At 39.4% G+C, this 14,395-nt stretch overlaps 1 protein-coding gene across 3 annotated transcripts in view; it reads left to right on the top strand.

Moving 5' to 3' along the window:
- RNASEH2B (ribonuclease H2, subunit B) overlaps window positions 1–14,395 on the top strand; it is a 62,148-nt gene that overhangs the window by 13,672 nt on the left and 34,081 nt on the right. For 2 of the 3 annotated variants that reach the window (XM_010835673.1, XM_010835674.1), the window contains exons 2-3: window positions 10,505–10,576; window positions 12,485–12,592. In XM_010835673.1, the coding sequence (XP_010833975.1) occupies window positions 10,505–10,576; window positions 12,485–12,592 (180 nt within the window). Of the gene's footprint in view, window positions 1–10,504; window positions 10,577–12,470; window positions 12,593–14,395 lie in introns of those variants that run through there. The other variant, XM_010835675.1, reaches the window with a different exon arrangement.

Raw genomic sequence — 14,395 nt, 5'->3', positions numbered from 1 at the left:
CGTCTGGAAAATCCCATGGATGGGGGAGCCTGGTGGGCTGCAGTCCATGGGGTCGCTGGGAGTCGGACACGACTGAGCTACTTCACTTTCACTTTCACTTTCATGCATTGGAGAAGGAAATGGCAACCCACTCCAGTGTTCTTGCCTGGAGAATCCCAGGGATGGGGGAGCCCGGTGGGCTGCCGTCTATGGGGTTGCACAGAGTGGGACACAACTGAAGCGACTTAGCAGCAGCAGCAGCAGCAGCAGAGTATTTCAAACTTTTTCATTATTGTTGTATTTGTTAATGTTGATCAGTGATCTTTGATATTACTATTGCAAAAAGATTATGACTGAAAGAGCAAATGATAGCTTTTTAGCAATAAAATATTTTTAAATTATACTTTTTTAGGCATAATGCTATTATACACTTAATAGACATAACTTTAATGTGCACTGGGAAACCAAAAAATTTGTGTGACTCACTTAATTGCAATATTCACTTTATTACAGTGGTCTAGAACTGAACCCACAATATCTCTAAGATATTCCTCTACTGGTACTAATTTAGCCTCCTCTTAGAAAGCTAATTGTTAGGCCCTTTGGTCAGTTCTGTGCTTGGATTCTTGACTTTTATATTTTGACCTGAATATTTCTAGCACACTCTTAATGTTTCCACAGAGTTAAGAGCAAGGAAACCGATTCTTAGTTGAGTGCTTATTGCATGTTCTAGGCACTTTCACATTTAGTTAAGCCTAACAAAAACCTATAAAATAATTATTGTGCCCATTTTGTAAATGAAATAAGTGAGGTACAAGAGATTGAATATCTTGCCCAAGGCTGCACTGCTGAGTAAGAAGAGGAGCTGGGAATAGATTATGGATCTGTCTGACTTAAGACATGATTAAAGAAATAGATATCAATTAAAAATAGTTTATAGAGGAAAACCCTTCTTTACACTCCTTCTACTTTTCTGATTCTTTCCGACTATTCTAAAAGCAGATTTTTTTTCTTCCTTAATTAATTTAGCTGTCTTTCAGCTGTACTGAAGGTACACACAAAAGTTAAAGGAAAAAACGGAGATTTCAAGCTTGATAGGTGAGGGACTAGCCCATGGGATGACCCAGGATTTTCCTAATTTAAATGAAAAATTTTAAACTCTGTATCTTTGACAGAACCTTTAGTTTAGAGTCACAAGTAACTTTGTGTGCTTCAGGCACACACAAAATTATCAACTAAGCATTGAAGCAATATGAGTTGTTTTTTCATACCAAGCCTTCACAATCTGATGGTGGTAGATCCATCCCTCCTTAAAAGCAGTGAAAACATTGGCAGAGATGGCCAAAATCAGCTATTTCAGAACTCTTGAAATTTGCCAAAGGCTTCCAACAATCTGAGGAGTATTTATTCAAGAAAAACTGCTGAATCTCATTGAGCAGGGTTTGTGGCATTGCAACTTGAACTCTTCCCATCTCTCTTTGCTCAGGTCTGCAGTAACCTTGAAAACCAGCAGGCTTGCAGCCACTGGATGGGCAGGGCTTGCTGGGGCGCCTCAAAAAAAAAAAAAAGGCCATTCCGAAAGCACTGTCCCTATTTGACCTGTTATCCAGCTCCCTGGAAAAGCCCTGTTTCATTGTTGTCAGTTGACCTGACTGGAGCTCAGAACTTGATCTTCAGGAAAACCCTGTCCTCAGGGCCTTTGTCAAAAACAATCAGTGGCAACTGATACTCAGCTGCTGAGGGGTCAGTAGCAGTTGTGGAAATAAGAACCTGACCCAAAACTTAAAAGGAAGATATGAGAATAAAATCTCCATAAAAGACTTTGAAAAGCTGTTAGTATAGCCACTTCAGCTGTCCTTGCCCATCAGCAGAGACTCTTGCAGGCGGTAAATGTATTAAACATTCCTATTAAAAAGGTGGAGAGGGAGGAACGTGATCCAACTGTGTGCTCTCTACAGGTCACACACTTGAGAGTCAAAGACACAAACAGGTTGAAAGTAAATGGACAAAAAAGATATACCATGTAAATGGTAATCAACAGAGAACTGAAGCGGCTGTACTAATATCAGATGATACAGACTTTAAAGTGTTGTTATTGGACAGAAAGAGGGATGCATTATAATGATAATTAGGAAGATATAACAGTTATAAACGTATGACCTAGTGACAAAGCCCCAAAATGCACGAACCAAAAACTGGCAGAATTGAAGGGTGATATGGAAATTTGAACAGTAATAGTGGGAGATTTCAATCACCCATTTCAATATGGACAAAACAACTAAGCAGAAGATCATTGAGGAAGTAGAAGACTTGGCCAGCTCTATAAACCAGTAAGACCTAAGAGACATCTATAGAATGCTCATTCAACAACATTCTCCAGAACAGACCATATTCGAGACCATAAAACAAACCTCAATAAATTTCAAAGGACTGAAATTGTACAACGTGTGCTCTCTAAAGATAGTGATGTAACATAGGCAATTAATAGAAGAAAATGTGGGGGATTCACAAATATGTGGAAATTTTAAGTTTGCATGCTTCTAAATAATCAGTGAATCAAGGGAGAAATTACAAAGGAAACTAGAAAGTACTTTGAAATGAAAGAAAATGAAGCACAGTGACGTAGGAATGCAAGTAAAGCCGTGTTCAGAGCAAAATATTTAGCTGTACATGCCTATATTAAAAAAGAAGAAAGATCTCAAGTCAGTAACCTAATCTTTCATCCCAAGAAACTAGCAAAAGAAGAACAAACTGACACCCAAGCAATCAGTTCAGTTCAGTCGCTCAGTCGTGTCTGACTCTTTGTGACCCCATGAATCGCAGCACGCCAGGCCTCCCTGTCCATCACCAACTCCCGGAGTTCTCTCAGACTCATGTCCATCGAGTCGGTGATGCCATCCAGCCATCCTCCGTCGTCCCCTTCTCCTCCTGCCCTCAATCTTTCTCAGCATCAGGGTCTTTTCAAATGAGTCAGCTCTTCACATCAGGTGGCCAAAGTAATAGAGGGGAAGAAATAAAGATTAGAGAAAAACGACACACACACACAAAAAATCAATGAAAACAAAAGTGGCCCTTTTGAAAAGACCAGCAAAATTTTGCAAATCTTTAGCTAGACTGACCAAGAAAAAGAAAATTAAAATTACTGTGTATCAGTAAAATCAGGAATGAAAGCCAGTGCACCATTACTGATCTTATAGAAATAAAAAAAGGAACATAAGGGAATACTGTGAACAACCAACAAAGTAAATAATTTAGGTGAAATAGATAAATTCCTAGAAAAGCATTAACTACAAAAATGGACTCAAGAAGTAATAGACAATTTGAACAAACCTGTAGCCGATAAAGGGCTTCCCAGCTAGTACTAGTGGTAAAGAATCACCTGCCAGTGCAGAAGATGCAAGTGACGTGGGTTCCATCCCTGAGTCGGGAAGATCCCCTGGAATGAGAAATGGCAACCCACTCCACTGTTCTTGCCTGGAGAATCCCATGGACAGAGGAGCCTGGCGGGCTGCAGTCCATGGGGTCACAAAGAGTCCAACACAACTGAGCGGCTGAGCACACGGAGCAGGTAAAGGGGCTTCCCAGGTGGCGCTAATGGTAGAGACCCCCCCTGCCAATGCAGACATGGCAGAGAGACGATGTAATTGCTGGGTCGGGAAGATCTGCTGGGGGCGGGCATGGCAACCCACTCCTGTGTTCTTGCCTGGAGAATCCCATGGACAGAGGAGCCTCGTGGGCTATGGTCCATAAGGTCACCAAAAGTTGGACATGACTAAAGTGACATTACACACACACACACACATACACACACAGCAGGTAAAGAGATTAGTAAATTAAAACCATTCCATAGAAAAAAACCCAGTCCCAGAGTGCTTCACTGGTAAAACCTAAACACTGAACAAATTAATACCAACTCTTTACAAGGTTTTCTCCAAAAATGGAATAAGAGAGACTACTTCTCAATTTACTCTGTGAGGCCAATATTACCCTCATACCAAAACCTGACAAAGATGTCATAAGAAAACTACAGACTATCCCTTATGAACATAGATGCAAAAATTCTCAAAAAGTAACAAATGAAATCCAGGAGTGTGTAAAAAGGATTATGCGTCATGACCAAGTAGGATTTGTCCTAGGAATATAGGGTTGGTTCAACATACCAAAATCACTTAATGTAATATACTATTTCAGGAAAAAAAAAAAAAAGGCCCCAAACCACATAATCATCTCAGTAGCCATAGGGAAGATATTCAAGAAAATACTCTTTTCATGATTACAAACACTCAAAAAATTAGGAATAGGAAACTTTCTCAGTCTGTTGAAGGGCATCCATAAAAAATCCCCACAGCTAACATATTTCATATTTTTTATGTATTGAAGTAAAGATATTTTAGATACATTGGGTTAAATATATTGCTGAAAATTTATTTTATGTATTTTTAATGTGGCTTCTAGAGAATTTTTAATTGCATTTGTGGCTCATATTTAAGGGATGCATTTTATTTGTGTTTGACCGTGCAGTTCTGGACACGGGGCCTCTCAGATCTGAGTCCTACCCCCTGTCCTGTAGGACAGGATTATGAGACACAGGGCAGAGGCTTGAGGGATTCAGGTGAAGAAGCCGAAGACAGGAAGATGAAGGGGCATCTGAAATGCAGTTTTTCTCTGCGGGGTTGTTTCATTCACGGCTCTATCCTCAGTGCCTTGGATAGTCAAATTGGTAATAGAATGGTTTCAATAAGAGGGTAATATTTATTACTAAATGGTTATTTAGTCAGCATCTGATCTTTGCTGTAGGTACCTAAAATCTAGAAAATGAGAATAGTGCAGTTTAGTGAGCACAGACATGGCGTTTGATAAGCATCCAGCCATGAGGTGAGTGTACAGATGCCTTGGAGGACTAAGGGAAACTAGACAGTGGGAGCTGCCCTTTAACAAAATCTTTGGTGTTGCCAGGTGTTTTGATAGTACAAGGCAAAATCTTTGCCTAATAATTTTTTTTTAAGTATTTAGGGAGATTATATCTGATGTAAAATTAACTGATTTCCAAATATTGGCACCTAATTCAATTTTTTTTAATGTGTATATCAAACAAAACCTGCCTATACACTGGATTTGGCCCCAAAGCCAACGGAATGTCTGACTGGTAAAGTGAATATATACTTCCTTTGAACTCTTAGGCATCAAAGCAAGGGACTCAACCGGTGCTACACACAGGAAGCCTTCCTTCGCAGACCTCCTTAGCTGTGTTATATCCTGTCATAAGACCTCATAGTCCATGTATTTCTTCTTCTCAGCAGTCGTTACGTTTGTAGTCTACATTTGTGTGATTGTTTGATTCAAGATATGTCTCTTCCATAGGACATCCAAACACTCCCCATGGGCAGGACCTGGGTCTTTTTACTAACCAGTAATTAACAAATAAATGAATAAATTGAACAAGAGAGATGAATTTTGAAATGCATTCTGTATTTTAGTTAAAGAGTATAGCATCTTACTTGGAATTCTGTGTTGAAAGATTACATCCAGTAAGTTGTTTTGTTAGCTCTAGATGAGAAAAGATGACTTTTCCCCCATTACACAGACATTTCACTGTTATCTACATTAATATATCTTAAAGCATATTTCAGAGAACTCTGGCATTTGCAGCAGAACACATTAATGTCAGTATTTATTTGTACTCAGTAATTCCAGAGTTCTTATAGTCTGACATGTTAGGCTATAGCTAATCCTCTGGACTTACTGCTCTTCCTGGGAAAAACAGAAACACTGCTTCTCTTGAATGGTTATTAAAAATATCTTTTTTAGATTTTGGATATTTGTAAAGTTTGATTATTTTAAGCTCTAGGAGGGAAAGGGAAAGGTGGAGAACTGGCAGCCATCACTAGAAGCAAAGTTTTCAATTGAAAAACAGAAAGAAACAAGAATCAATAATAATCTGCCAAGTTAAAGTTGAAATATTCACTGTCATACCAAAATAAAATAAAGTTTGTCTTGCTGAAAAAGAGAGGTCACCTTTTCTCTGCCTTAAGACAGAATGAAGAAATGTGAGCTGGGGAAGTGAGAAACAGCAGGCAGGAGGGGGAAGGAGAGGAGACCAGGACCTGCTGTAGTCTCCTGGAAACGTCGTTAACAGTGCTAACCCTTATCCTTTACGTTTTTGTAAGCTGCAGAAAAGAAAGCCTTAAAGATTTCTTAAAATCGAATCTGTATGGTTCCGTTTACATAGCATTCTCAAAATGACAGCATTTTCGAGATGGAGAACGGATTAGCGGTTGCCCAGGATTAGAGGTAGGGCAAACGGTTCTATCAGTTTTTGCTCTGTGTATCTTAAAGCTCTCTGTGTGTGTAACTGTGAACATCTGGGTATCCTCCTGATCCTTCTTCCATCATTATGAAACGGCCTCCTTTATCCCTGGCCATATCTTTTGTCTGTTATTAACAGAGCCATTGCATCTCTTCTTTAATTAGTTTAGCATGATAACCATACTCATTCTTCTTCCTGTTAATCAACATGTGTCTCTCTGTATAAAATGTGTTTCTTATAGGGAGCATATAATTTTATCTTACTTGTTTATCTAGTCTGACAGTTTCTGCCCTTTCAACGGAATGTTCACCCGATTTACCTTGAACGTGATTATCCATGTGCTTGGGTTTGAGTCTGTCATTTTGCTATTTGTTTTCGTTTCGTCTGTTCTTTGTGCTGCTTTAACTCCCTTTCTGCCTTCTTTTGAATTCAGTGCTGTTTATGATTCTGTTTCATCTCCATTGTTGTCTTTTTAGTGATAGCATTTTTTTGTTTTGTAGTTTTTACTGGCGCTTTTGGGTTTACTGTCCACATATTTAAATGATTACATCTACCTTCAAGTGATGTAACACCACCCCACATATAGTACAAGAAACGTACAATGGTGTGTTTTCATTTCTCCCTATTGTTGTCGTATATTTCATTTATGCATAGCTTATAAACCCTGCTGCCCTAAATTGTTATTTTTGTTTAGCCAGTGATCTTTAAAGAGATTTAAATAATAAAAAAAGTTATTTACCCCTGCAGTCACCATTACCAGTGTTCCTCATTCCTTTGTTTAGATTCGTATTTTCCTGGGGTTTCCTATTCCTTCTAGCAGAACTTCCCTTAGCATTCCTTGTTGTGTGGGTCCGTTGATGATTATTTTTTCCAGCCTTTGTATGTCTGAAATTATCTATTGACCACCTCCACTTTTCAAGGGTATTTTCTGTGGTTTCATCATGTGTTTTTTTTCGTACTTTAAAGACTTTTCTCCATTATCTTCTTCCTTACATTGTTTCCAATAAGAAATTTGCTCATTTTAAACTTTGTGCTTCAGTACATAGTGTCATTGTTTTCTCTCTGCTTTTAAGATGTTTTCTTTATTACTGGTTTTGAACTGTTGATTCTGATGTATAGTTTTATTCCTGTTTCTTGTGCTTTGGGTTTGTTGAATTTCTTGAATGTTTAGGTTTATAGTTTTCATTAAATTCAAAAATATTCTGCCGTACTTTCTCCAAGTTTCTTCTGTTTCTCCCCTCTTCTCTTTCAGGAGCTCCAATTGCACATATATTATTAGGATGCTTGAACTTGTCCCACAGTTTGCTAATATTTTATTTTTAGTTCTTTTTTTCCCCATGTTTTCATTTTAGATAGTTTCTGTTGCTGTGTCTTCAAGTTTATTAACCTTTTCTTCTGCCATTAATTGCATCTGGTATATCTTTCATCTCAACTTGAGTCTTAAAAAAATCTTCTCTGTCTCTACTTTTTTAGTACATGAGGAATAAATACTGTTTTTAATTCTTTTATCTCTACATTCTAACATCTGTATCTAACATCTGTACCCCCTCTCAGTAACTGATTTCTTTATTTTTTTTCTCATTGTGGGTCACATTTTTTGCTTCTTTGAATGCCAAATAATATTTGATTAGACACCAGACTTTGTGACTTTTACCTATTTGCCAAATGAATGTATTTGTATTCCTATAAATAACCTCAAGCTTCATTCTGGGACATAGTCAAGATACTTGAAACAGTTGATTCTCTTAGGTCCTGCTTTTAGAATTCGTTCGGTGGGACTGGCAGCATTCCGTCAAGGGCTGTTGACCCCTTACCACTGAGGCAAGACCCTTTGGAGTGCTGTACCCAGTGTCTTCTGAATTGTAAGGTTCTCCAGTCTGCCTGGGAATAGGCCCAGGGCAGGACCCCATGTGAATCTGGGGCACTGTTCCCTCTAATCTGTTTGGCCGGTTTTTCTCCTACCCTTTGGCAGATCCGTGCACGCACTGAGCAGTACTCTGTTGAATGTTCGAGCTGTGTACCCTTTGCAGGTCTCCGGGGTTTTCTCTGCTTGTAGCTTGCTCCTTTCCTGACTTGGGAACTCTAGCCGTGGCGTCCTGAGAACTCTCCACTCCTCTCCAGCTCAGGGAGTCTGCCGGGCTCAAGCCGGGATCTCCCATTCTGCACCGTGGCCTGGAAGCCCTCTCATGGCAGTAAGCTGGGGTGACAGGGCTCCCCTCGTTTGTTTCTCATCTCTCAGAAACCACTCTCCTGCATCGCCTCATCCTCAGTGTATTGAAAATAGTTGTTTTGCCTATTTTTGTCCTTTTCGCTTTTGTTTTTGGTTGTTAAATTGGGTTTCTTTTATTCCATTTGGTTGCAAGTAAAAGTCTCAAAATTAGGAGTTTTTTGTTGTTGTTGTTGTTTGTATATTTGTCACTATTGAGAAAAATGTTGTATTAAAACCATTTATTACCTAAGCTAGTTTCTAAACATGTTTGCTGTGCTTAAGTTCATGAAGATCTGAAGTGGAATAAAGAGGGGGCTGTAGAGAGTAAACGTGACTGTGAGTCCCTCTCCTTCCCCACAGTTCTCTGATTTACTCTTTGGCAGGTTATTGCTCCCTTGTTAATCAGGGTCCCTTGGTTCCTTCTGGAGAGAGATTCTTTCAATGGGTTTAAATACACCACTGAAAATATGTGAGAATGCTATAAATAAAATTGTCATGGTTTTTATGTTTTAATCTAAGTGATTTAAACTTTAACATTAAAATATTGTAGAGAAAGCACTGAGAGGATTTAGCTCAGCAGATGTTAAAATGTCTTTTAAAGCTACAGTAATTAAGATATTGAAATACTAATGCTAATACAGCCACAGACTCGTGGGTCAAAGTACAGTGTCTGCTGCTGCTGCTGCTGCTGCTAAGTCGCTTCAGTCGTGTCCAACTCTGTGCGACCACATAGATGGCAGCCCACCAGGCTCCCCCGTCCCTGGGATTCTCCAGGCAAGAACACTGGAGTGGGTTGCCATTCTTCAAACAGACTTATAAATGTGTCTTAAACATTTAGCTTAGGTTATTCAGTGGATGTGGAGGAGGGCATGGCCACCTACTATGGTATTCTCGCCTGGAAAACCCCATGGAAGAGGAGCCCTGGTGGGCTACAGTCCACGAGGGTCCCAAAGAGTCGGACACGACTGAAGCGACTTAGCACGTGTGCACTCAGTAGATGATGTGGAGACAAGCAGACAACTCACTGCAAAAGTGAAAATTGGAAATGTCCTCCTCTTATTTTATAGGGGATGTATTCCAAATAGGTTAAATATAATTTAAAAGCATTAGAAGAAAATAAGGCAATTCAGATAGTCTTGAGGAAGAGAAGGACTTTTTAAGTATGACACAAAAGGTATAACCATGAAGGAAAATATTGATGAGATTACACAAAGATTTTTTATCTCCTAAGTGGCAAAATAATCATTAAAAACAGGGAGCTCCCTGGTGGCCTACTGGTTAGGATTGGAGACTTTTGCTGCTCTGGCCCAGGTCAAATCCCTGGTCAGGGAACAGATCCTGCAAGCCACACCACGCAGCCCCTTCCCCTGCCCCCTAAAAAAATCACTAAAAACTGAGTTTATATCCTTACTGTATAAATACTCCTAATAAGGTAGTAAATATAAATGTCTTACTAAAAAAATGGGCAGAGAACGTGAGTTAGGTAATCATAATTAGGGACAAAAAACATAAGTTTCTGGGAAATATTTATCTTTTAAATGTTCTATTTCATAATAATAGTAACAATAAAATAATTAAAGTAATAAAAGCTATCATTTATTATGGGTTTCTGTTTGTCTGAATTTGTTAAGAACTGTCAACAGATTAGCTCATTTAATCCTTTGAAAGGCAGGTATCCATCCATCATCATCATTTTATGAATGTGACACCTGAGACAGGACATGAGGAATCTTGCCTGAGATGACAGAGCAGTCAGGTGGTTGAGCCAAGCTTTAAGCCGGCCATCTGAGTCCTGCTCCTCGTCACTTCTCCAAGAAGTAAATTAAAACTACCTTAGATTCCACTGCACTTCGCAGAGAAATTGGTAATTTGTACAAGATCACACAGTTTGTAAGCAATAGAACAGAGCTAAGATTTTTAGAAAGAAAAATCATTTAAAGAGAAGAAGGAAAGAGCAAAGTGAGCAACAAAGCAGCGGTCTTCTAACTCTACAATGTATTTCTTTCCAGAATATTTGAAGGATGATTCAAAGAAGATGAAAAGTGGGCTTGTGTTTGTAAAACTGGCTAACCCATGTTCAGGTAGGTGCCCCTCTCCTCCCTTCTCCTCTGATAACTTGAACATTTTTAAAACGTTGTGGCTGAAAAGTGTGTACATTTATTTGTCTTCTCATGTTTTTTCTTCCTGTCTAGCTTTTAAAGGTAAAACAATATTACATGATGACAAAAGCAAGCTAATGACATAACCAGTCTTCTAAGATAATTCACTTGACCCGAACATTTTTTAAAATTTCTGCGTAATTTTAATCCATAGAACTGTTTATTCATCAGAAATGCTGGCAAAACAAAAAAGCAGAGCATGTTTGATTTCTCTCTGAAAACAGATGAGTTTTCCTTGGCCTTTTAAAGCCAGCTTTTCTTAAAGTAGTTATCCAATATAAGATTCCATTTATACTCATGTTATAAAGTAAAATAAATAACCTGAGTTTAAAAAAGGGGCAGGGGAGGCTTTTACTGGACATGCCAAGGTTTTGAATACTTTCATTTTTAGCTGTACTTCCCTTATTTTGTTCAGACCAAAAAGTAGTATATATATATATATTTCCTGTCAAGGTGATTTTTTTTTTTCATTAAAAAACATTGTATTTTGAGGAAATACACATTTTATCAGGAATAATTTTAACTCTACACTCAGTGTATTTTCCTTTGTCTTATCATTTTTAGGCAAAAGTATAAAATACACTAAATATATGGTGATATTGATGACATTATTTATCTTTGTGAAATTGTTTTTCCATCAGTTTATTTTACAAGATTTATAAGGTTCTTCTTCATTTTACAAGGTTTTAAATAGCTATCTGATATTTAGCAGATTAGGCCGTCCTCGTGGGACTGTCATACTGAATAGTGAAAGCAAGAGACATCAGCGGGTGGTGCCGTGTTTGTAAATAGAAGTAGCAAGAGAGGCAGAAATTCCAGTTTCCTTTTCCTCAAAACGAAATTGGATGTAATCGGTCAGCTATATTATTTGAAATTCCTTAGTATGTATAAATGTAAGATGAGGTGTGAAGTGTTTTTGCAAGAGACATCTTAGCCAGTAAAACATTTAACAAAGGTAAAATACAAATAAAAGCCAGGCTTCCTGGAAAATTCTGAATGTCCATGGACAACACTTTGCTTTACTGACTATGGAAAGATAAAGGCTAACCTTTGCTGAGCACTAACTTATGTGCTGTGCTAGGAGCTTTACGTGTCCATATTCTCTTTTTAATCCTTAAAAAAATCTCTGGTGAGGCAGTTCGGTATTGCTCCCACATTACAGGCGTGCAAACAGGCACAGAAAGGGTGGCTGCACTTCCCCAAGGGCACGCGCCCAGATGTGGTTGAGATAGATTCTAATTCAGGGCCCTGACTGTGCTGTGTTTGGAAGGAAATTCCTGCATTCATTCGGATGCACGCAGATGTGTGCAGTCCTCACCCCTTCTACTGGTCATTTTCTTGGGGACTCTGAGGAAAGGGAGATTTTCATCTAGTTTGACGTGGCTCTCCTCACTCCTCATGGCTGAAAGTGTGCTGCGGTCGTGGGCCCTGGCCTTCCTCCCGGAGGCCACCCCTCTAGGGTGTGTGGACCCCGTCTCATCCCTCAGTGTGGGAGGCTGCAACCCCCGACAGGCCAGCTCAGTTCATCTGGCCGAGCCATTTGGGTTTGGGTGGCTTAGGAGTGATGGAGGACTCAATGAGAGGCTTTGGAGCCGTTAAGATAAATGATTTGTCCTTTTGTATTTATTGGTCTAAGTTCAGTGAGGATTACAGAGCTGGGAAACAAGCATTTGTGTGTAATCGCTACAAGCTTTCCTTGGAGTAACTTTGTATAGACTGTATATGTATGTTTATGTTCATATTAGGAACATTCCTCAGAACTATTAGTCTTTTGAGTGTGTGTATGTGTGTGTGAAAACTTACAAATAAAAAACAGATTTGTCTTAACAGGGGAAGGAACCATTTACTTGTTCAACATGTGCCTACCGCAGCTGTTTGAAATAAAAGTTTTCAAAGAAAAAAACCATTCTTGGTTTATAAATGAATCAGTTCAATCAGGTAAGTGACTAGTGTATATATTTCCATTAACTAAACACATACACTGACTTTGCCATCCTTCACGCATGGAAGTCTGAGTCAGTCCGCCTGGCTTGGAGTCTAGTCCAGAGTTGTTTTTTTGTTGCTGGCATCAGAGCAGGGTTTGATCAAGGAGAAAGGAAAGATGGTTTGAACAAGTTTAGGTCACCAACTTTGTGTCTTAGGTAGGTGGCCGGAAATTTTTAGCTATTAATAACAACTCTGATTTTTTTCTCCTAAAACACTCACACCCTGAGTCAGAAGTAAGATGACTTTTGATGGAGAATACACTGAACAGTTGACTGAAACTCTTTGCTCTTCTTTTAGCCACTTTTGAGATTCTTCAAGTTTTTTAACATCTTATTTGCATTGCAAATGGATACTGATATAGCTTCTATCGATAAAGTAGAATAGAATAGAACAAAGATATTTTTTAATGCTTTGTCATATAAATTATCATTGCAACCCCCCCACCCTCCCCTATCCCCTGGGCTTCCCTTGTGGCTCAGCTGGTAAAGAATCCGCCTGCAGTGCAGGAGACCGGGGTTCAATCCCGGGTTTGGGAAGATCCCTGGAGAAAGGAAAGGCTACCCACTTCAGTATTCTGGCCTGGAGAATTCTATGGACTGTATAGTCCAAGGGGTCACAAAGAGTCAGACAAGACTGAATGACTCTCACTTTCACCCTACCCCCCAACACACACACCCAACACCCAGTTTCTCTCTGTTTTCCTTTGTTTTGGGTCATTGTGGACTCTGAAGGAGACAGGATACCAAATGTAGCCCTGACAGTTCTGGGGTGCCGGGGGTGTGGGGGGGGGGTGTCCTGGGATGGTTGAGGCCATCTCAGTTCCCGCTGTCTCATTTTTTCTGTTGCTTGGGTGGGGTGGGGGGGTGTCCTGGGGTGGTTGAGGCCATCTCAGTTCCCGTTGTTCCTTTGTCTTGGTTCCGTTGCTTCCTAAGCCCCTGCTTTCTGTCGAGTGTCTAAGCCGCCACCTAGTGCTAAGGTTGAAAGGCCTCTTGACCTTTCTTGTAAGGCATCCAGAAGAAGGGTTTATTGCTGGCGGTGAATTTCATATACCTGTGTGCATGAGAACATTTGAAGTGGTTTTCAGGTGCGAAAAGGCAATGGTAGACTGTGGTAGGTGCCAAGTATACGTTCCTTTTTATTGTTCCCTTTTATTGTTTTTCATTTGATAATACATGAGAGTTCCAGCTTCTAGTGTAATATACTTGCCTTTGGGTTTGGCTGCATAGACACAGTAACATCCAGATGAAACTGGAAAACATTCAGAGGCAGTGACTGATCACCTCTTCTGAACTGTCTGAGTTGGTACCTGCTGTTTTTTAATAGACTTTGTTTTTTTTGTTTTTTTGTTTTTAGTTTTTGGTTCTCAACAAAGGTACCTGTTTTTTTTTTTTCATAGTCTTCTTTTTAAACATAAACTTGAAGAAGGAGCTGTTTTTAAGAATGGCCACTAGGATATTGTTTTCAGATTGAGAAACCTGTTTCTAATTTCTGAATATAATAGATGTCTCATATAAACTGGGCTTAGAGCTTCTGATAGATTGTTTTCATAAACTTCCTTCTACTTTAAAAAAAAATCATTAACTAGTACTCTTGCCTGGAAAATCCCATGGATGGAGGAGCCTGGTAGGCTGCAGTCCGTGGGGTCTCTAGGAGTTGTACAGGACTGAGCGACTTCACTTTCACTTTTCACTTTCACGCATTGGAGAAGGAAATGGCAACTCACTCCAGTGTTCTTGCCTGGAGAATCACAGGGAC

This window comes from Bison bison, unplaced genomic scaffold (genome assembly GCF_000754665.1).
Source record: "Bison bison bison isolate TAMUID 2011002044 unplaced genomic scaffold, Bison_UMD1.0 scf7180017864048, whole genome shotgun sequence".
Classification (NCBI taxonomy): Eukaryota; Metazoa; Chordata; class Mammalia; order Artiodactyla; family Bovidae; genus Bison; species Bison bison.
This window is presented reverse-complemented; position numbering and strand designations above follow the sequence as displayed.